Source organism: Columba livia, chromosome 4 (genome assembly GCF_036013475.1).
Source record: "Columba livia isolate bColLiv1 breed racing homer chromosome 4, bColLiv1.pat.W.v2, whole genome shotgun sequence".
In the NCBI taxonomy this organism is placed as follows: Eukaryota; Metazoa; Chordata; class Aves; order Columbiformes; family Columbidae; genus Columba; species Columba livia.
Genome location: NC_088605.1, coordinates 30,476,379 through 30,500,942, shown reverse-complemented (window position 1 = coordinate 30,500,942; position 24,564 = coordinate 30,476,379). Strand labels below are relative to the sequence as shown.

Below are 24,564 nucleotides of genomic sequence, written 5' to 3'. Positions count from 1 at the left end.
AGAAATGGAATAAGAATTTGCCTCAGAGAGGGCCAAAGGGGCCCTATGCACTGTGCTGCCTGTGGGAATTGTGAGAACCTGAAGCACTGGCAGTGTAGATGGACACTTGTATGTGTCTTTTCTGGAATGACTCTTAAAGGCACCATAGATCTGGCCAAAGAGGCTAGAGAAGTTGCTAGATAGTCTGGGATTTGTCTTTATTTCCTTTAAGTCCATGTATCTGTGTCTACAACCTTATCCACCCCATCCTTTTTCTCAAATGCGAGACTCCTGTGGTTTTAAACGTGTTCTCTCCCTATTGTTGCCTGAAAATTCTAAATGAGCTAAAATACTATAATTTGTTAATTCGCTAAAATGTTAGTAATTCACAGAGTTCAAACTAGGTAAGAGTTTTAACTCTTTTGCTGGTAGGTATGAATCCAGATTTCTGCCCTCAAATCACTGTTTCGCAATTTGGTTCCTAATGCCACACCAGTATTCCCTTCTGATTTTTATGATTATTTAAAACAAACCTGTGTTGATTTCTTTTTTTAACCTCAGTATTGAACTAAAAATTATACCGCCACTTTTCTGAAATAGTGAGTGAAGAAATTTAAGATAATTTAAGGTTTTTGGGCAACAAAAGGTATAGAATACATATTTGTATTGAAAATCTGAGCCTTTTCCAAAAATCAGTTAGTGATATAGAAGAGATGCAGCATAGATCCAGCACCCAGCTCACTATCAGCAGTGTCAGAGCAGTAGACTTTGGTTCTTTGCTGCTATAATGACTAAATAGAAAAGATTGCTTACAAAAACACTGATTTTTCTGTTCTGCTTTACGTTGTTCCTGAAAGTTCAGAAGATTCAGATTTTACCCTCTATCTTTTAATTACAGTTCTATATCAGAAATATTTCTGCAATTTAGAAGGCAGTGAAGTCTAGATAGTACAGATAGATCATTGCTGCATACAGAAACTGAAAGGCTCTGTTGTAGTAAGCAGAGAACATCAGAAATATCTTTCATAGCTATCCTTCATATGTACAAGACCACTATACCTGAATCGGCATAAAGAATCCTATGCCATCTCTAGCACCAATTGTTCTACAATTGTTATTAGCCATTTACCCCTATCAAAATTGCTGTGTAAAACTTGAGCATAAAATAACCTCTGTTTCATAAAACATGTTTATGGGATTTTTGTAAGTCAGCACCTGACTGATGTGTATGCCTTTATCCCTAACATTAGCAAAGCAGAGCCAGTGCTTTTTCTTCAACTTTCAGAAATCATAAAACATATTGTGGTCTAATCTATGTCAAGGAACTGAATGAAAAATTTAAGAAAACATTTTAAGTTAGTAGCAGTCTATCACTTGGTGACTGGACTAACAGTTCAAGTAATCTAAAATTGAAAATTAAATTAAATTTTAGTAATCCATTATAATTAACACTGTGAAACTGATTGCTTACATTTTCTGAAGGGGGACCTCAGAATCAATTGTACTGTGCAGAACCTGATTTTACTTTCCAATTTTGTGAATTTACCATGTTACTTGTCATTCTACTACAACACTTACAGAAAGTTTGCTGGTAATTCAATCAGTCCTGCTAAGTTATGGCTTAAGAGGAGCCTTTAGATACCAGGAATCACAGTTAATATGGTAGAATTGAATGACTCTAAATAAATATCTATGAATAAAAGAGTACTGGTAGACATATTATACAATACATTAAATAAAAGAAGACATAGGACAATAAAACACAGAGATGTTTCAACCTTAAAGGGACACTGTGGCATTTATGGAGTCTTCCTACTAAGTTAAAGCAAAGGCTGAAACAGTTGACACGAAGTTGTGCAGAAGAAGGTTAAACTGCCTCCATGGCTTAAATTCCAAACCTCTTCTCCTGTGGAAATTTGTTTTAAAATCATATCAGAATAAGCTTCTTGCATTAATATCTAATAAAACCTGTGTTAGATCCTGGCTAGACCAGGAGTGAATTATTTTGAGTGCAGTTAGTGAAAAAACATGAAGGTGATGTCTGAAATGTATAAGGCATGGGGAAGCAAAAACCTTTATCTTCTATGGAAAAAAAAAGTTACAGCTAGGGAAATACATTTGTGTTGTGGATAGCATTTCAGATTGGGTACTCTATTCTGTCTCTTTTGCAGCAAACTTCATATAGAGCATGAATTTAGGTTTGAGAATTTAGATCCACTGATAAGATGTTGGTTTGGTTGGTTTTGTTAGTGTTAAAAGCAGCTTAACAAAATTAAAATTGAACATCTGAAAAACTAGTAACTTCTTCTCATTGTCTTTTAGAATCAAATAGATAAAATTGATTTAATTGCAATACTAAGAGTAGGAATTCTACTAGTTTTAGTATTTAATAAAATGTGCATTAGTAGACTGAACAATATTTTTGCTTAGTTTTATATCAACAAAGTTCTTATGACAAATTTATTTATTTCAGTTGTGAGACTGAGTTTAAGGATGACATGTTTATAAAGTCACATTGGTTTTTAGTGAGCATAAATCTCTGGCATTCTGGAAGGGCTGACAGGATTCTGGGAATAAAGAATAAAGACAGGCTTCGAGGTGCCCTAAAGAACTTCATGGAAATGTTAATTGTTAAACATTTTAATTTATTAAAATATAACATATACAGCTGTTAGAGCACATTTGCACAACTTTGGCATATTTTTCATATATTCAAACACTTGAAGAGTTCTAAACCAAAGACTTTATTCCTTAGATGACACGTATAGTGGCAAGCGTGAACCAAGTCTAAATTTTGCTAATTACCTTGGCTCAAAAACCAGACCTCAAAACACAAACCAGAACTTTTTTCACTGCTCTTTAGGATAGATATGAGGAAAAAATGTTTAGAGACTTCAGTTTCACTGAAAAAAATCTAAGGCTCACTAGAAATATTTTAATAACTTTATAGAAGAACATTAATAAGGTTACAATTAAAACATATGTATATTTTTTTTCCTGACAACTACTGTAATGTTCCAATACAGAATTACCTGGAACAGTTTGATCATGTCTTTTTATTTAGTAGAGCTTGACTGGTTGCCAGAAACACAACATGAAATATTAAAATCACTATTGTACCAGTAATAATGAAAAAAATCCAGAGAGACTTCTTAACTTTCTAGTATGCCTACAAGTGCATTGTTTTCTTTATGCAGAAGTATGAGAAGTACTCAAACACTATTCCCAGCCTGAATGACATATTTTTGGCAGATTAACACTGCGAAGGAAATACAACCATTTTTAATTTCCCAGATTGCTCTGTGATCTTAAATTTAAAAGAAATTCAGTCTTTTAGAAAATTACAGACTAATTTTGAAGGTTGCACAGGTGATCCAGGTCCATGGCATTTCTCATGTTGTTTTAATCAAAATGTCATCTGTGGAAAACTGCGAAGTCACAGAACTTCATTTCATAGAATCATAGAAGAGTTTGGGTTGGAAGGGACCTTTAAAGGTCATCTAGTCCAACCCCCCTGCAGTAAGCAGGGATATCTTCAACTACATCAGGGTGCTCAAAGCCCTATTCAACCTGACCTTGAATGTTTCCAGGATTGGGGCATCTACCACCTCTCTGGCCAACCTGTTCCAGTGTTTCACCACCCTCATTGTAAAAAATTTCCTCCTTGTGTCTAGTTTAATTGTGTCCTCTTTCAGTTTGAACCCATTACCCTTGTTCTTGCTACAGACCCTGCTAAAATGTTTGTCTCCATCTTTCTTATAAGCTCCCTTTAAGTATTGAAAGGCCACAATAGGGTCTTCCCAGAGCCTTCTTTTCTCCAGGCTGAACAACCCCAACTCTGTCTTTCCTAATAGGAGAGGTGTTCCATCCTTCCCATCATTTTTGTGGTCTCCTCTGGACCCTCTCCAACAGGTGTGTGTCATTCCTGTGCTGGGGGTCTCAGGACTGGATGCAGTACTCCAGATGGTGTCTCACAAGAGTGGAGTAAAGGGACAGAATCACCTCTTCTGACCTGCTGGCCCAGGATGCCATCCATCTTTGTCACCGGAGGCAAATGACGTATTTTAATATCTGCAGTGGGGAAGTGTTTGGTATGGAAAAGTTAGCCTGTTACTGAAACAGAATTGAATTCTGAATAGCTAGATAGTAGAAAAGAAAGACAAATTGTTAATTATATCCTTTGGAAAAGATCTGCATTATTAAAAGGTGGCAATTATCTACAACCGCAAAATTGTTGATAGTGCTGTTCCCACTGAAAAATAACATGCTTCCCTGAAGGGCCATGTGCTTTCTCTTTCTCTGAACAATAATCCTCTCTGTTTTCTCAATTTTGATCTTCAGAAAAGGACTAGTGACTTTTTTTAGTCTGTGAATGGCAAATCTCAAAGCAAGTTTTCTAACAGAAAGGCAATTTGTTTAACTACCAAATCATATCCTACAATAAAGGTAGGGTTGGATATCTACTTTTCACAGATAACAAGTTTCAGAGAAGACACAAAACTTCTGAGCTCAGATATTGGCCAAATTTGTGCCACACTAATGACAAAACCTTATATTAAATATTTGGCAAGGTTAAAGAAGGTACAACAGCAGAACCTGAGATAATACTTTTGAAGATGTTGGTATGTCAGAATTAAAAGTGAGTACATGACGTGTAGGAATGCTTGGGGTTTTTAACCTCAAAAGACTCTCTTCTACCTGTTGTGTTCAGGATAATGTAGGTTTTGTATTGATTTTTCATAGCTTATGGTGAGAAAAGATATATAGTTTACTAAAAAAAAAAAATTCAGATGAAGATCTTGTAGTTTGTGCCTGGAGAACTGGAAACACAGACTATTCTGCCTTACTTATTAGGTGTTTGCATAGCTATTCAAAAATTGAGGAGACTATACCAACCAAATAGGTATGAGGCATTTTAATTCCTTTTATTGTGAGCAGTCTTCGCTAATGGAGGTTTTTCCTGTTTTTTTCTCAATATGAGATAACCACACCCTTCTCCCTCAAGTGGGAAGAAAAGTTGTCAGGAATTGTGTGTAGCATGGAGGAGGAAGAGGACATTTTACCGATGCAATATCACCTTAGGAAGTCTAATGACCAAAAAGAGAAAAGGATATGAAATAATTAAACTTCTCCTTATGAGAAGATAGGAGACTGAAAAGAAGATTGGAACTGACCACAGGGCATATGGAAAGGTGTAAGTCATGGTTCCATAATTAAAAGAGCAGAGGTAAAAAAAAATAAACTTTTCTTGCTCTCCTAAAGCCAAAGAGTATGTGGAAAGTTATCTGACTCTTCTAGCTAGACAGCCAAAATTGAATTTTCTCAGTAACACCACAGATGTTACTTTCATGAAAGAAATGCTGCAAAAACATTTTTGGAATGAATTCCTGTGCTTAGCAGCTGATAAACTACACGTGGAGATATTTACCATAAATGTTGAAGTCCTCTACCTTGGGCTATCATGATCAAGATACTTTCTGAAAATTTAGAGAAGTATACTTTTCATAATAGGCATTACTAAAGGTAATCAGTGGATTACCTGTAATTGCCATTCTTATTCTTCTTGATGCCTCAATCAAAGCCTCATTACACCTCTTGCTAAACATTCATGGAAGTCATAGTGCTTGGATCAGGCAAGTGCAATAATGAAGCCTGAAATCATCTAACAATTGATATAATAAGCAATGGAGGCATGCAAGGGAGCACTCAGTAAAGTTACAATATTATTATCCCCTTTTCCATTAGGGTGTTTAAGAGTTTATTTGAGATATATGTGCTTCTGGTTGTTTAATACAGCAACAGTAGAGAGAAACAGCAATGAAGAAAGCATTGAGAAGGTAATTAGGGTCCAGCAGTGAGTGATCTTCTTGAAGGAAGGCTTATCAGGAAATATCAACATTGTAGAAACTAACATAGATATGTGAAGCAGCAAAAAATACAGATAACTATTTGTGCTGGTTTGACTGACCTTTCTTTTTCATTGCTAGCATGGTCATTGTTTGGGCTTAGTTTGAGAACAAGAAGATAATGCCCTGGGGCAGAGTTAATGTTTTTAATTCCTCTCGTCTGAGAGCCAAGGATGTTCTGGGGGCTCTGGCAACAGGTGGCTAGTAAGGGGGGGCATGGATGGGGCAGAGCTTGACTGACATCCAGACTGATCCATAAGAGTATTCCATCTCTGACTTCTTAATTTTTTTACTCTCTTTGTTGGAGCCGAGGAGTTCTGTTCAGGACTTCTGTTAGTTTGGCCTTTTGCCATCCTGCAATTTTGCGGAGACCTCTGGGCCTTTCTGCCTTTTTCCTCTTTTCTCTCACCGGGATCGGCTGTTGGGACCAGGTGCTGCTTCATGGGACTGGCTGCTCAGTGTGGATGGAGTTCATGAGGAATTGCATTTATATATATATATATAAAAATATATAAATATATATATAAATATATAAATATATTTATATATATATATACCATGTATATATATATAATATTTACTAGTAGTGTATTTAGTAGTGTATTAGTATTTTGTTATATTATTAAACTGTGTTTATCTCAGTCCAAGTTTCTCACTTTCTTATTGATTCTTTCCCCTATTTGGGGGCTGGGGGAGGCGGTGCGTGAGTGGCTATCATGGTTGTATTGCTAGCTTGCGTTAAAACACAACACTATTTTTGGCTTTACCTATTGAAGCTGCTGCTTATACTAGTGGCATCATTTAATCAAATAGGTGGCCACTACCTTAACTTTCCATAAAAAAAGAAGTTTAATTTCAATCTAAAAATACACCTTCTAATTAAACATGTTTAAAATTAGTGACTAGTCTTGCCTTACTTTTGTGTCTTAATTTTTATTTAACATATTAATTTTAATATGCACTAAATAGACTTTTTATTTTTTTTTTTATTAATAGCATGTCTGTCTTTGCTGCTTTGTCTGAGCTACAAGACTTCTGTATGTCTTGTAGACTTCTGCTACAATTTATGTGTTTCTAAAGTTCTATTTTGTTTCTTAACCTTCCTTTAGAATTTGTTTATCCTTCTTCAGGTTTAGAATTTGAAAAGTTCTGACATAGAAATCACAGTGAAATAAAAACTGGTGATGTAAATATTATTTCCATATAGTCATTTGCTGGATGTCTGCAAGATGCCACAAAATGGGAACCCAGATATGCTGGAGAACTCATATTTTTCAGAACTGTTATGCAGATTTTTCCATAGGATTAGGTAAATATAATAGAATAAGTTTATTTTTGTTATTTTTATAGTTTTTTCATTTTTTTTATTTTTCAACATGTAAGCTGGTGTATATTTCTCTTATGCATCAAGTGAACAGGGGCTGATGCACTTTTCTCTGTCATAGACATCTCAGGAACTTGGAATCTCATAAAAGATTTATAGGTATCCATGTTATCAGACCACTGACTACAGTTTGCCTTTTTTTTTTTTTTTTTTTTTCTCTCAGCCCCTGAGTCTAAAATAAATGCAATTTGAATTCTGTAAAGAAATGCTCATTTGATAGGGAATGGTGGGAAATTACTCTTAGATGTGTAATATGCTTCGATTTGTGTACATTTTCCTGTAATATCTTCAACTTCTTCCTGGAGTTAGTTGCTGCTATATTTCAAGTTTTAGCTCTTCAATGTAAAAAGGCATGAAAAACACACTGTTGTTTCACTGTAATGGTATATCACGGTTGACATCTACACACAAACAGGAACTGAAAGTCTGTTTTCCAAGATTTAAAATAGCATAACAGACTCTTAGATTACTATTGAGCTTAACTTGAATGCAAAAAATCCTTTCAATAACTGATATACTGACACTGTAATAAATGATGTTTTGAATGAAGTACGGTGATTCCACACTTACTGTTTTGGCTTTAGATTTTAAGACTTGCATTGGTTTTCTACATTTCTCCTAATTAAAGTTTTGTGGGGGCTTTGCAGCTCTCTAATATACAATTTTACTTGCTGTGTCACAAGCTTAATGACTAAGGAGTGAGCTTTGGGCATGTAACAAGCTTCCTCCAAGTACTTTTGTAGACTTGTTTTATTTTTAATTGGGGTGTTTATAACTCAAGTCCATTTGAAATTTTGTTTGATGTTTAAATCAATTCCAGAAAGTCATACCTTTTGTCTACTGCTTAAATGTCTGCTTCTGCTTTGTCACTAAGTTTTTCTATGCATGATTGAGTTCTACCATAATAAAAATTTCATGGTGCGTTATACGAAGAAGTAAAACAAGGAGGTTATTTCTATCTGGAGGTTATAGCCGTGATCACTGTGCAGCTTTACATATGCATTTGGCTCTTTGGAGTGCTGTTTGTTTCTTATTGGCTACACCTATCTTACTTTGAAAGCTATAACCAAAATTGTCTTCAGATTTATCATAAAGTTGAATGATATCTGTGATTGATTTAGCATATGAGAAGGCTGACATGGAAATAGAGCAGAGATTGGGAACCAAGATAATATGCTTCAATGAACAGGAACTATCTACAAAGTATTTTTCTTAAACCGTATCCATACCCTCAAGTATAATATTTCTTTCAGTATCACCTAGGGTGTATTTTTTGTCAATTTCCTTGTACTTTGTCTACCTGTCTTCCAGAGCTTTTGATTTTTTTTTTGGTGAGTCAATTAAGTGAGGTCTTTGTCCCTCTTTGAATTGGAAAAATAGAGTTTGTATCTGACCGGAAGTGTGGCTCTATATCAATATGTGGGGTATTTTTACTAAATCAGTTTTGACGTAAAGTCAAGCCTGCTACTCATTTTAGCAGTGTGTTATATAAAAAAAGTTGATTTTTTTTTTTTTTTCCTGCTTGCATTTCATGACAATTTTATGTGAATCAGTCTTGCTATGGACAAAGAAAATATATTGACCTAAAAGTTCATCATAGAATCATCAAATGGTTTGGACTAGGAGAGATCTTAAATATTATCTGGTTCCAACTCCCCTGCCATGCAAAGGGGCACCATCCATAAAACCAGGTTGCTCAAAGCCCCCTCCAATGTATTATTTACTTAAATACTTTTCCAAACATCCCTAATGTGCAAAACTGGTGTGAAAAAAAAAACAAAACAAACTGTTTTTCAATAATATTTTATCAAACTTTTAAGATATTTGGACTCTTTCCTTAAAGTCCAAAAATGTTATACGTGATTTTGCAATTGGCAAAATTTACATTCTATATATAAAAATATGTATATTTATATGTGGATGTAAGCTTAAATTATATATATATATACACACATTAGATTGTGACTTTTAGGTTAGAACAGACAATTAGGCAGGAACAAAAAACACCAAAATTTAATGTTAAAATTTGGGGAGTACAAGAATATAGAAAATAGTTAAAGTATCTAATTTAGATAGATCAATACTTATATTAACTCTTCTCATCTTGGAATTGTTCTGCAACAATTGGATAATAAATTATTCAGTTCTATCTATTTGAAGTACTCCTATGTTGGGGACCCCACTCTCCTGACACCTCAGGAATATTCTTGAGAATATTCTTGTGAATATTGAATACTGGTAAACATTGATAAATAGGAATGGGCTCAAATAACAGAATAGTATATAACCTTATATCCTCTCACAAACTTCCAGCCGATAGAGTTGGCAGATATAGAACCTTGCCTAGTTATGCATTACTTTTTACATCTGTATAATACTGCATGGAGGTCTAGAAACTTGAAGTGGTGTGCTTAACCATGGACAGGAATTAAATCATAAGAGAGGTAGTGCTTGCACTATAAGCTATGGGATGCATATTGACACTATTCCTAAGAGTGTTCAAGTGGATGGTGTTAACTGTGTTTTGAGCATAAGTCTGGGATTGTATTTAGTGACATAATGTAGCATCTTACTTAGAGTAAACTAATGTTGTATTAAACTAACTGGAATGAAATTGCTCCATTTAGACCCTTTCTAATTTAAGGGGTGCATTTTGGAAATACTCTGCAAAACTGAGCTAATTAGCTGGGATTGCCTATTTGAACGGTGTGCAAAAGGCACGAAATCTGTCCAAAATATGTTAAAAATAATTGACTGATCTGTAAAAAAAATGAAAGTTTTGCTATAATTGCTCATGCAGAAGATTCTTTAGTAAAATGACTTTAGAAAGCAATCTATCAGACTTTCATATGCGTACAGTAATGTGATCATTTAATTCTAAAAATAATAGTTGATATGTATCAGTACTGCACTGTTATCCTTAAAACAAAACCAACCAAACAGAAAAACTACACCTTTTTTTTTTTTTCCCAAAAAAATTTTCATTGTAGTTATAACTGGATTCAGATTCAAGAAAGCTTTTTAAAAATATCCCCTGAATTAATTTATTTTTCCCTCTATGAATCTCAGCTGCAAACTTGTTCCAGATAAGAACTGACTGTAGTAACACCATATTCATCTGCTTTGCCATTAATACACTACTGAAAAATTTTCAGTGGTAACATTTCAGGGCTTATATCAGGAGTCATCTCATACCCCCCAGGGGTGGGGAAGGCCCTGGTGAGGTTGGGAAGGGTCAGTAAGGGCTGGTGGTGCCCTCGTGGCCCTGAGGGTATCTATCTACAATATGTTAGTTAGTAGCATATTGTTATTATTAAAAACTCTATGTAACTGTAGAGGTGTTCTTAATATGTGGCTTTTTGTTATCCATGCTATAAGTTTTGAAATGGCATCACAAATAATTTACTACCTCTTTTCTGAAGACCACATTTATATAGCAGTGCAGAAATAGAAAGTTAAGTGTTCTGTTGATAAATGTATATATAGCCTACTACACTCCATATGAAATTACATCTGCCTTTTTAAAAAATAAATTATTAACAAATTAATAATATCAAAGACATTTTTGTGTCAATGTGTCATGCATCAGATATAAAGGATTATAGTTCAGTACAGAATTTAAATCAGGAGAAATTATATTTGAGGTGAAAAATTCTTATACTGATACAAGTGATTCATGAAGGATTGAGGAAAAACACAGAAAGCTGCATTCCCTAAATATATATATATATATATATATATATATATATTGCTTTAGGTGTTTTAATTTAAAAGGTTTAACTTTTTTTAGAAAAAAAAAAATTTCAAGATGCGAGATTCAGTATTCTATTTGGCACGGCTGAAAATATTCCCTATTAAGATAACTGAGTTCAGAAATCGTTTCCAGAAAACATCAAGCTGGCATAATCTACTGTCTGAAATATTTGTTTTTTTCACGTGTCTGCAAAGCATGTTTTTCATTGTCCAGTAAATGGGCAGTATAGCTGAAGGAAAGGAACTTTCCACTACGGAGCTAGCTGCCATCAGTGTGCATGAAGGTTACTTACAAAATCATCTTGTGAACAGTATGACTTGTTCCACTTGAAAATCTTTCACTGGCTTTGCAGTGTACGTGAAACACCTCCTGTAAGTGCTTAACAAATACAGGTAATCTCAGAGCAAATTTATTGTAGTACACTAACTGCTATGCTTAATTCATCACACATTCTTGGAGTTCAAGTTAGAATTATAAGGAATGGGAGAGAAGCCATGGTTGTGTGTGTGCTCTGCAGAATGAAGAAACAGGAGGGCAAGAGCTGAATTTCCATGACAGAAAGGGGGAGGAAAAAGGCTGACTCTCCAGTTAGTTTGTTTTTTTGTTTTTTTTTTTTTTTTAATGTGCTTTGTAATGGAGGAAGATTTCATAATATAGGTTTCAGACTGTAGTATTGGATTTTAGGGACTATTTTGCTCCAAGTTCAAATAATAATGGTAATCCAGAAGTGGCCTAAGTTTCCTGTACTTCAGGAAATTCCCTGTTCAGGTGTCCTGTACCGCAAGTTCAGGAAGCAAGAACAGCTTCTGAACTCAGGGGACTGGGGCTACAAGTATGGCATGACCTTTTCCAGGAATAGAAAGTTTGGGATGGGCCAGAGAGACCTGCCTTTTTTTTCTCTTTCTTTCTCCTCTTTTTTTTTTTCTCTCCTTTTCTTTCTCTTTTATTTTTCCTCTTCTCATGCATTCAGATCAACACCGTGTCAAGAAACAACATTAGGTGATTAAGAACTTCTTCAAGGATGTCACTTGGACTTGCTCACAATAGCTTTTGCACTTCATATATAAGATTATTTTCTAAATATGGAACATATCTGTTCCTGATATTCATAATACTGAGCTACAGAAATACATGGAACTCGGTTTATAGCACTACATTACTTTATTACATAGGAGGGAATATATTCTTTCTGTTCACCTCTAAATGGAAGATCTGATAAGCTGTGTAATCTCAGCAACAGATAGATCTTTGCTACTTTTTCATTTTCATGTGTGTTCTTTTTGTTTTGGTTGGGTTTTTTTTGTTTTGGTTGTTTTTTTTTTTGTTTTGGTTGTTTTTTTTTTTGTTTTGGTTGGTTCTTTTTTTTTGTTTGGTTGGTTGTTTTTTTTTGGTTGGTTGTTTTTTGTTTGGTTGGTTGGTTTTGTGTGTGTGTTTTTTGGTCAGGTATAACCTAAAGCTTTTTAAATTAAGTAAATATATAAAAATTATTTACTAATATAGAAATCTGGGGGGAATTGTACTTTATCAGCTGTCAGGTGACATCAGCCTAGAAAATTATAGCAAGAAAGTAACTATGCATGTTCCTAGGCTTGTCTGATATCAGAACAAATCTTCTTTACTTCCAAATACTTACACAGTATTTGGAGAGCTTAATCAGCCTTGTTGGTTTTGTTTTGTTTTTTTCCTATTCCTTGTATTTATTTATTGATCAAAACATTTTTTTGAATTTCCGATTTCCAGGAAAGCAGTAGGATAACACATTTCTAACCCCAGTCTGGCATCTGAAGTATTTCGTGACTTATCAAGTCTGTTAAATTACAAGCTGAAGTTCCCATCAACAGAGGACCAAATCTGGTGACCCAGGGACAAAATTATTCAACATTTTTATGCTGTAGATATGTTAGTTACTGTTCATATGGTTGACACTCATCTCACTTAATACTAATTTAAAGATCTATAATTCCACTGATTTCTGCTGAGTCTTCTCTTACTTCCTCACTACTGTGAGCAGATTACCTTTTAATGCCTTGAGCCTCTGTTTTACACACTCCCCGTGGAAAACAGAGGTGCAAGTAAACAGTGTAGACAAAATACTGGACTGCTTAAATTTATAGGAGTTTTGCCACTGGGTTTTCTTTAGTCCAGAATTTAAGCTTGCAGCTCTTTGTTTCATGTCCAAGAACTAAGAAATATAGATTAAAGTTCTTCTTCATCCTTCTTTTTTTTCCTTTTAAATAAGGTAAGCAAAGGAGAAGGAAGGTTTGGCTCACCTAATCTTTCATCATCTTGTACCTGAGAATTTGATACTCAAGGTCTTCATTTACAATTAAAGCCTGAAAACAAGAAACTTGAGAGGCAGATGTTAGCCTGAGAATCTTTTTAAGTACTTTCCTAAGGTGAAAGGAAAGAAACCTTCAGATCTGACTTTGAACAGTGTTTGAAAGTGTAAACTACCAAACCCTTAGCTGAGCAGGAAAAAAAAATAGGCATGCAGTACCCTTTCTCACTAATGGTAAGAGTATTCCAAATACTGACTAAGCAAAATGAAAAGGGCTCCTTAAAAATATACTTTGACTGTGCAGCTATCAGGACAACCTTCTTTCCCAGAGCAGCAGTTGCCTGGACTAATGATCTTCAAAACACCATAAGGAAAGTGGAAATCAAATCAAGTGTTGAGAAAAAGGTCCTTAGCAGCTGCTTTTGTTGCCAGAAGCTCCCTTGATTGCATCATATGCTTAGCTCAAATCAGTCACATTGAACACAAAGTCTCACTGATAATTATGGCTTTTTATCTAGAAAGATGGACAAGACAAACATCAACTTTCATCTGCCAGATTCTGTGATGCAGAGCTAATTGGCAGGATGTTAGAGAGGTCATACCATGGTCTAGTGAGAGATGAAGCACACCTGAACTCTTAGAAATTAGCTCAGAATAATTTCAGACTTCCAAGGGAACTGACTATCATTTAAAGGTAGTAATCACCATGAAAAAACTGGGAAGAGTATTTTTTGCAGAGGAAAGCTCTGGCTTCAAAGGAAAGGATTGTAAGGTATAGAGAATTTGAGTGAAAATATAACATATAATTCAGGTATAAGTAAATCTTTATATATGGCTCCTTAACTCCTTTCATTCTCTTTTTAAAAAACTTTCAACAATAGGAAGAACTGATATATTAAGTGACACACCTACACAAGAATTCTGTCTAAGTAATATGCCCAATCTAGGAATGACCAATAATGGATGGTCAAGGAAGAAACTGAAACTAAGAAAAGAATATATAATAACACTCAGAAATATTTTCCTAGCACTTAGTCATTCCTACCTAAGGCACTTCCCCAGCTGTCTCTGTGAGGTGTTTTACTGGTGTTGGATAAATTTACCTAAGCATAGGTAGGTGCTAGCAGACTGCCAGAAGCCCATGGTCTCACTGTGAGCTTCAGGGTAAGAACATTGTGGTAGCGGGTGATTCCAGGCAGGAAAGTGCCTCTCTGCAGCAGCAGCCACCATCCTAATTTTCCCTCCCCTCGTGCACACACCTGCCTCCAATGAAGGCATGATCAGTAAGCTCTTTGTGTTTTTGTTTGGTTTGGTTTGTTTTTTTAGGCTGTGTTCCCCTTGACTCTCTATTGAAGCTCTTCCCCTTCCCTTGGAGGAGTGAATTTGGCTTCTTATTTTTCAGGAAGCAAAATTAAATTCTCTCTTCATTTCTGATATTCCTTAATCTGGCTTTGGACACAGGATATGCCTACAAATATATATGTAAACATTCCTCAAAAGCTTAAAAGCAATAGGAAGCTGATAGCAATGTAGTTATGCTGCAAATTTACTCTAAAAATATTAAGATTGTACTTAGCATCAAACAGTGTCTTCGTGCTACATCAGCTTGATCACTACCTGTTAGATACTGTTGACAATGGGTCAGGCTTGTCTGTCACATGACCTCACCTTCCAGTGTTCTCTTACTTTGTTTTTTGAGAATAATGATACATTTTACCTTCAAAGAAATACATGGCCCTGTTAGTAAGGCTTTAGTAAACACAATCCAAGTACTATAGATTGCACAGATGAATGGAATAATGTAGTATAGTGTCAGTTAGGTGCTTCCAAAAGTCTATGTTACCAATACATGGAAAAAGGCTAAATAAACAGGTTTGTGTTAAGGCTTGTGGAGTTTGGGACATTGTAATATCTTCAGGAAATAAAGCCCAATTAATATAAATTAACTCTGATTTCTAAGGCAGGGATGCTATGCACAAACTAAGTGTTCTTGTTATGCTGTCATATAAAAAAAAAAAAAAAAAAAACAACAAGACTTGTAAAATTCTTTTTGAGGTTGTTTAAAAAGCTATTATATTTGACACAACTCCTCTCTCAGCATGCATGCTTACATTTAGTTCTAACTTAATTCTACCTCAATTTTTTGTTCTCTCATTTATTGTCTTATACATGTTTCCCAGGATAGCCCGCTGGTCTTACAGTCTGACAGAAATGTAACAGTGAATGCAAGAAATCACATGGGACAGTTAACTGGACAACTGACAGTAGGTGAGTGTTCTTTATTGACTGTTATGTACATCAGTTTAGCTTTATTAATAGGTCTCATTAATTAACATCAAAGATTAATTATTGCTGAATAGTCATAAAATCTCATCACCATACTCAAACAAAAAACAATTTGTACAATGGATTTTAAGAGCATGATTCAGCATTAGCTGAAGGCAGAGAAAGTAGAAATGCCTCAAAACAGTTAAAACATAGCTTAATGAAAAACGATTACTTTTGAGACAGCTGTAACAAAACGGACTAAAAAAGAACCTCAGCAAAATATGTTTCAACAACAATTTCAGTGGGCAAATAATCAGCAGTCTTCCACTACTTCAGTGGGAATTGGTTTGTTCCCATTACTCTTGCAGTGTATTTATATCAGTATGTATTGAAAACAGTTGGAGTAACAGAATGGGAAGGAAAAAAACAACAAAGGAACAAAACTAAAATCCAAATGCTTTCCTAGTCACTACAAAATTTGAATGGAAAGTGATCATGCTGCCAGTCATTCACTAAAATGTATGATATTTTGAGAAGTATAGCAAATCAAAGTTCCAAATGGAAATTAAAAAAAATCATCTACTTATCTGTTCCACTTTTCCTGCATTTTTTCCCTGATTTTATTAAGTTTACCATGTTATATTGCATTTTGAACACAAATCATGCTTATTGTGTTAGTAAATTGGAAGTATTATGATAATTTTTATTAATATTTTCCGTACTAGAGCAGGACTGAAGATATTAGTTTCTTTTTAAGAATATTGGCCAAAAAACTCAGTACAAAGTGATGTTTTAGGTCTGTTAGAAAACAATATATATTGACTGGGAATGGGATGGAAAATACACAAACATATGTGTAAGAGACTAATGCATCTATAAATTTGAGGGAAGACCCCTTAGACTCCATGTTTTTTCATATTTTTCACTTCTGAATTAAGCTGTATTTTATCCACTCTTTTTCCTCATGTGCTGGGGATATGCTCACAAACAGTTAAGTTAAACTCTAATTGTAATCTATAGTGATATTTTGTATTGGTGGGAGACAGTGGCTTCAAGTTGTAAAAAATCTTTGACAAGTGCATACAGAGTGACACACCATCTGCACTGATTTCCCTGAATGACCACATCAAATGAGTGTGCAAAGGTAACCAGACCTGTTTGCAGATAAAGATGATGAAAATTAACCCAACACCTGTTCTAGCCATATTGTATTTGCCCAGCATGTTTATGGAATGAAGTTCTGTTTCATCTAGTAGATGTATTATTAAAACCTTTCACTTCAGATGGTAGTTGCTGAAAGGTGGGTTGCCCATAGCAAATATCTGCATTGACTGAAATAGATATGATATTTTGATTGCTGACAGCATTTCTGCTAAATAAATGTAGGACTGAAAATGTATTTGAGTGTATTGAGACTGACCTACTTAAAGGTGTCACATGAGAGGTTAATACTGTAAAAACATAAATGCCTGAAGAAAACATGTGTTCTTACATTACTGTTATTAGAGTAAACACCTGTAAGCTTTTGGTGTGCAGCTGGTGCAGAGCATCTGGAGAATGGAATTTTGCTAAATTGCAATATTGTATTTACGTTATTTCTTATTATTGATCTTCCTCTTCTTTTTCATAATGGCTATATATCCTTTATTTTTTCCTATATTCATATAAAAATCTGCTTCTTTATTGTTTTGTAAATTCATCATACATTAAGGTATACATAATAAAATATCCCTGATTTTCTTAATTTTTTGAAACTTGTTACTACAGGCACTCATAACTACCTATGCATTCAGTAAAAGCCTGAACATTCTAGTATTGAAAATCAAAGAAATTAACAGGCATCTAAAATTCAAAATGTACTATTCCTGCCCTCCTTTCTAAAGATTTTGGTTGTGTAAAGTTGGAAAGAGAATGACAAATTTTTGACTTTTACCTAAGTAAAAGCATGGAAACTTTTGCTGAGCGAGGTGAAAGTAGCTGTAAGTGTGCTATTGGGAAGTCCCTGTCTTCTTCAAGAATGGTCTTTGTCCCTTCACTGGTGCTGCACAGTGAAGGAGCTGTGTTTGTGGCTGTCCAGTGAAAAGGGATGAAAATAAATAGTGGAGGAAGCAGTGAGGAGAAATATTGTTAAACTACGAAAAATCATTATGCCTTCAGGAAAAAAAAAAAATCTAGTTAAAAACTTTGAAATGCTTTTATCAGTTAACTTCTTTGAAAAGTTGAATAAAAATATTAAAATAAAAAGAAAGCTACAAGTTTATATGCATGGCAGGAAAGAAAGAAGGATGTCCATGCATTCAGATGGATGATAAAGCACTTCCTATACATGTGATATCATTGGTGTTTTATCTGTATTTCACGGGACATATATGATGTTATATGGCAAAAATAGGCTGATCTCTTGTCTTTGACATTCAAACTGCTGGTCATATAAAATTTAGGACAACTAAAAATTCTTACTGTGGTATTTGGAATTGTGCCATTAAAGACTAAGCCTTAAGAGCATCTAATTAAAACTGCAACTGGGAGACAGATTAGTGTAATGAAGTGGGCGTGGGGCTTTGAGGAAGAAGGCTATATGATCACCCAGGAAGATGCAAAAAAATTCCAGTGAAGCTCTTGATAAAAGGTATTTAATTCTGTGACTGAATATGGAAGAAAAAATATTTCTGTTTAGTGCATCAATAAGGTATCTTGGAACACATGCTAATCTAAGAGCAGTGAAGAAAAACTATATTAAAAAAAAAAAAAAAAAAGAAAAAAAAAAGAAAAAAAGCTGAGGGTACTGGATGATTCAGTGATTACATGTTCAAATGGTGTTAAGTCATAGAATCATATAATAGTTTGGGTTGGAAGGGACCTTAAGACATCATCTAGTCAAACCCCCCTGCAATGAGCAGGGACATCTTCAACTACACCAGGTTGTTCAGAGCCACGTTCAGTCTGGCCTTGAATGTTGCCAGGGATCTACGTGGGTCCAGGTCTTACAATACCTGGGGTGTATCCATTATTACAGCACAAGGTATTTATACTGACACTGAAAACTGTACAGAGAGAAAGCCACAAGTGTAGCAATGCTTTCTGTTGGGATCTATACCAACTGAGCTAAGAATGTTGGCCTGTGCTCCGGTCTATGCATGACATATGGTCAGGAAACTGCCAAGTTTATATCTGGATCTCCAAAAGGACTTCACAGCCTTCAGTTTTCAGACATGCCATTTAAGACCAACAGAGCAGATGTAGCACAGACATGAAGAACATCTACAGAATAAAGATGATCATCCATTGATTTTTGTATCTAAGCTGGATGAGGACAAATAATCACATTTCTCCTCTCCCAGTGCTTAGCAGTACCCTTTGGGTTATGGACACAACCTTTTCTCTCTCTGTAGTCAATGTTTGCATAGTTTAAAGCTGTATGGGAAAAGATCTACTTTTCTGCCAACCTGAGAAATGCACTATAGTTGTAGACTTCAAGCCAGAAGTATGTTGTCTCCATGCTGTCTGCACATATCATCTACATCTCTACCTGGTTTTGAGTGGAGGGCATTAGGCTGACAGGAGCTAAAGGGATCAAAATTAAATATGGCTCAAAAGAGACATTTGAAACCCACATGTGCACTTACTTTGCCAACGTTTTTTCATGAGTTTTTTTTCTTTTTCTTGCTGCAATAATTTCATCTGACAGGTATTTCTGCTATTGTTTGATCCTTCTCCATCCATAAAGATCTCTAGGGATATCTAAAATGTACAAAAAATGTGTATCTCACTTTTGCTAAGCTTTGGGCTCTTTAAGACAGAATCATAACTCTCACAGAGGTCCAGAGCTGTGCAAGTCACAGCTTTAGAGAGCTCCTGAACCTGTAGCTCCACTCACTGACATTTCTAGAGCCATGCAAATTGAGAAAAATTATTTATATACCAATTGAAATTATATCACACTTTTGCTATTACTTTTTGAAAATAGCAGACAGGTGTATAGTTTTCAATTACAGCACTTTTAAATACTGATAACAGTACTATAATAATACACTATAATAGCTATAGCTATTCTTATAACTTGCAAAACTTGATGACATTTTCCTTCTACCACAAAATTTTTGTAATGTATTTGAGATTATTTTTTTTCTTAAAAATGTGCATGCTTACTTGTTGTGTCCCACCAAAACTACATGGGGTATTGTTTAACTATTAGACATCAGAAACTACAGGTGTGTCACCTTGTGGGAGTGGAAATAGTCCCCTTCATCAGTCTTACCTAAATCACATATGCCAATCACCTCTGCCTATATCTACCTCATCCTGCTGCCCCTTCACTTCAGAGGTGATCAGAGTAACTCATTACCTGTCATGTTCCCTTTGCAACATCTAGATGTCAAAGAAGATCTGAAGGAAGAGACATTTCAAGTATTCTTGCTTTTAGAATTACCCATGCTAGAACTTGTAATATGTGTGTACATGTTGCTCTACATCTTTGATATCTATTGTCAGACATTTGCTTATTTAAGATTATTATGAACTTGAGCAAAGTATCCATTATGACAGTGGAAGAAATAACATGCTTAGGTAGCAAAGGACAAAAAAATGTTTCTTTATTTTTTAATGTTGTTTGCATGCATAGCAGCCTCAAATGTAACGTCATTCTCCTAATTATTGTAGGAAGAGGGCAGTTTCAGAGCGGTCATACACATATATCCTTACCTCCCGCCAGGAAATTGGAACAAAAGGGCTCAACTCCTCTTTCTTACCTGTATGGTTGTTCTTGTATTGTCAATAGTAGGGTGCTGGGAAGAGAAGGGGTGATGGTGCTTTACAATCCCTGTTTCTACCTTTTAACTGTGCAAATATGGATCAGAACTTAATTGTCAGGAACATATAAAATAAAGCTTTTCTCCTTTCCTTTCCAGGGAGGTTTGCCTACCTGTAGTCCTAAACTACACCAAAATTTCAAAAATCTAGAATCTTTTAAACATACTACTAGTCTAATTTTCATATTAAAGCAATTGTTTTTATAACCATTGTGGTACAATAGGATGATGAATATTGTTAAGACATTTCGCAAAAACGAAGTCAGATAAATGACTTATCCATTCCTCAGCATTCTCTGAATTGGTATTGCTTAACTAAAACACAGACTGAAAAAAACCCTAATTTTGGTCCTTAAAATCATTTTAATGTGTGGAAATAAGAAATGCAGGTAATTCACTTCTACCATACCTAGATGAATTAGTGATCTAGCTTTTGCAGTGATGTACAAACAGGAGTATTTCATATTGAACTTCACATTGAATATGTAGTATCTTAAAATCTTCTTTTGGGGCATTTTGTCATTAATTAGACTCTTATTATTGTAGCAGAGGTTTATAACTTACTGTTAATGTACTCTCTCCTCCTTTTCTAATCCAGAAAATTAATACAAAATCTGTAATTTCTGTGCTAAATTTCTTGCATTGCTTACATTTTTTCAGCTGCTTTTGCACCTTAAATGGAATTTTCTGGTGAAATGACTCTGTCCAATGTTTTCCTTTATTTTAAGTCAGTTACATGTCAATTCAGAAAATATTTAGATAACTTACACAGCAAAATATTATACATTATGAGTATACAAATTTTACAGTGCGATGTTTCTTACCAAACTTTTATAGCCAGCTAAACACTCTTTCCAAGTATAGGAATATAAACAATTTATCAGGAGGTGAAAATATAGCTCATCTGCTAGTCTGTATACAAATCCATTGCCAGATCTTTTAAACAGAAGTTTAAGTTAACTTGCCTTTTTTAGTACAGGTAAGCTACTTTGTATTTAAATGCAGTTAAAGGACCTCTTTCAGCTTCAAGAATCACTGCAGAAGGTACAGTGGAGCCGTGCCTGAGAGGCCATATGGTTTTATGTCCTCTTCTGACAAAGCATCTGAGATGAGCCAAGAGGCAGTCAGAAAGTGAGCCATGTTGTTCATAACAGAGGAGATATCTAGCTGGAATTTGAGGCTCATCCTTTTTCACAATTTATAGTGCAATGTGATGTTGCCTCTGTTTGTCTAGTCCCTGGGAGTCTTTTAACAAACCATCTGCACTTAAACAGGTTTTGTAATGGGAGTTCACATAAAATATATTCACACATACTCTTGCTGACTTTGTCTAAGCTATCATGAGAATCTACTACCTTTAGTTATCTTGAAGTGCAGTACTAGGAAAATGTGAAGCTCTGAAAACATCACACCAATCTCTTTGCCAGCACGTTGATGATTCTGCCAAAGTAGCCTTTTAAAAATTAACGTTATTTATTTGAAAATCATCCATATTTCTCCTGCAATTCTCTATTTAAGTTATCTTCTAATAGTAGAAAACCTCTTGAATTGTTTGTTCAGATTCAGCATCAAGAGGCAGTAATTGTTAATGGACTAATAAAGAACTCTTTTTTGGTTTTTACTTCTATTTCACTTGTTAAATTAGTTTCATCATTCACTATGTTAATCTGCAAATGTACATTTGGCATTCAGCAGGTGTGAACTAAGGCTCTTGTGACTAGCCTTTGCATTAACTGGATTGAAAATAATACTTTTTTTATATAACCATTACATAATTAACTCATAAAACTATTAAATATACTTGGTACCATTAGCATACCTATAGCAATCCACTTTTTGCTTAGGTAACAAAATCTCTGAAAGAAAGAGATACATTAAGCAGTACTTTAGATTTCTTTTAATCATTTAGGTAAATTTTCAATTTTTAAGCAATATCTCTCATATCCTTGTGATACTTTTATTATATGTTATGTGCAGTCATAAGACTACATTGCTGTGTGATACTTGATACACCATATGGTGTAAAATATCTTACGTGTTACTTACAAATTGCTACATAAAAACTGTGCTATAAAAATAAAAAGAAGTATGTTGTTTCTCTGTCATTCATTAGCACTGAATGGTAATTCTTTCTGGCAGGTTTGTCCATTATTTAACCTGAAACCTCCTCCTTGAAATACAAGAGCATATAATGTCAGTTGATATGTCAAGAATTAAAAACTAAAAATTCCCCAATGAATAAACACAAATGCAGACAGAAGTAGGTCAGCAACTAAATTCTATGCTATTTCTGTGTCGTTGTCTTGGCTTAACCCTAGTCAGTAACCAAGCACCACCTGATTTTGCTCACTTTCCCCCTGGGCAGGATGGGGGAGAGAATCAGAAGAGTAAAAAATGAGAAAACTCGTGGGTTGAGATCAAGACAGTTTAACAGGTAAAGCAAAAGCCACACATACAAACAAATCAAAACAAGGAATTCACTACAACCCATGCGCAGGCAGGTGTTAAGCCATCTCCAAGAAAGCCTGGCTCCATCATGTGTAATAGTTACATAGCAAGACAAACACCACTGCTCCAAGCATCTCCGTTTTCCTCCTTCTTCCCCCAGCTTATATACTAACTATGATGTCATATGGTATGGAATAGCCCTTTGGTCAGTTTGAATCAGCTATCCCTGATGTGCATACTCCCAGCTTCCTGTGCATCTCCAGCCTACTTGCTGAAAAGTCTTTGACTTGCTATAAACATTGCTTGGCAACCATCAAAATATCAGTGTATTATTGACATTTGTTTCTTATTAAATCCAAAACACAGCATTATACTGTTATTAGGAAGAAAATTAACTCTATCCCAGCCAAAACGCAGGACAGTGGTTATTGCAGGGGGAATAGTGCTTATGCATTGTTGGTTTTAAACAACATAGCAAAGGCGGTCTATACTGTGGATGTAAAATTCCTTGCTTTAAGTGTTGTCATCCTCACTAGAGTGTTATATAATATTTGATGCTTAAAAATAAACACTTTTTGTTGAATTATTTAAACACTACATCAGTACTTCCAGAGTTGCAGTTCTGAAACCTCTTATTTTTGCGTTCAGTATATTTTTTTCCTCTTTCTGCCTTCTTCAGACTAAAAGCTTTTGGCATTTGAGTCTTGATACAACTTTTCTTTTTCTTTCCCTCAGTCTATGCTCAGAAGGACTATTTCTACTTCACATACAAGGTACACCTCATGTTAGTTAATATCTAAAGTTGTATTGATCTAAAGTGGAGAACACGTTTTCCTGTCTGTAACTGACAGACCAAAAGAAAAACATACTTTGTACTTTTATAACTAGAGTGATACTTCTCTCTTTAATATTTGTAGCATAGACAAAATACCTTCAGGTTATTTTCTCTCTCTTTTTTCTAAGTTTATTCATCATTTGTGTTTTGAAGGATTTTTGGATTTTTGAGGTCCAATACCTGTTTTAGAATGTGTGTTTTTCTTTCCATAATGTAGGCCTGGTTTGGAAAGGACAAGCACATGGAGGAAAAGATATTTTTTGGAAGTCGGAATATGCATTCTTAAGTTTGAACTTTAGAAATCCCCCAAAGCACATGCAGCCATTGGGTGATGTGCTTTTTTTTTTTTTTAATTCTGCATCTGTTCCAATTTTCTTGTATGTATTCAGTATAAACCTTAACTTTTGTTGAGTTGCTGTTATGAAATTGGACATTTTTTCTTTTATATGTGAAAGAGGTACGAAGCTGTGTCAGAGGATGTTTAAATTGGGCTTTAGGAAAAGATTCATCACTGAGAGGATGGTTAGTCACTGGAATATGGCTCCCCAGGGAAGTGGTCACAGCACTAAGTCTGTAAGAGTTCAAGGAGCATCTGGGTGATGCTGTCAGTCATGTGGTTTAGTTTTAGATAGTTCTGTGAGAAGCAGGGAGTTGGACTCAATGATCCTTATCGGTCTCTTCCAATGTGAGATATTCTAGGATTCTTTCAAAATGGTACAGAATAAATCCATGAATCCATGGAGGTGAGGAAGAGGCACAAGCAGCAGGTCTTCCTCAAGCAGCCTGCTGGAAGCCAGGCTCCAAATGAAGCCTCAGGTCTCAGCTGCTGTCAGTTGGTGGTAGCAGGAATTGCCCGGCACACAGAGGACTGGCCGTGTGCTGGCTTACCACAGGAGGGCCTTCA

The 24,564-nt window shown here is 35.1% G+C and overlaps 1 protein-coding gene across 8 annotated transcripts in view; it reads left to right on the top strand.

The window, feature by feature from the left end:
- The window catches only part of SGCZ (sarcoglycan zeta), a 464,819-nt gene that overhangs the window by 358,734 nt on the left and 81,521 nt on the right, over positions 1-24,564 (top strand). For all 8 annotated transcript variants that reach the window (XR_010472222.1, XR_010472224.1, XR_010472223.1 and 5 more), the window contains one exon: positions 15,482-15,569. Coding sequence is in view for 5 of the 8 variants with exons in the window: in XM_065061002.1 (XP_064917074.1) it covers positions 15,482-15,569 (88 nt within the window). In the remaining 3 variants the exon portion in view is untranslated. The remainder of the gene's footprint in view (positions 1-15,481; positions 15,570-24,564) is intronic.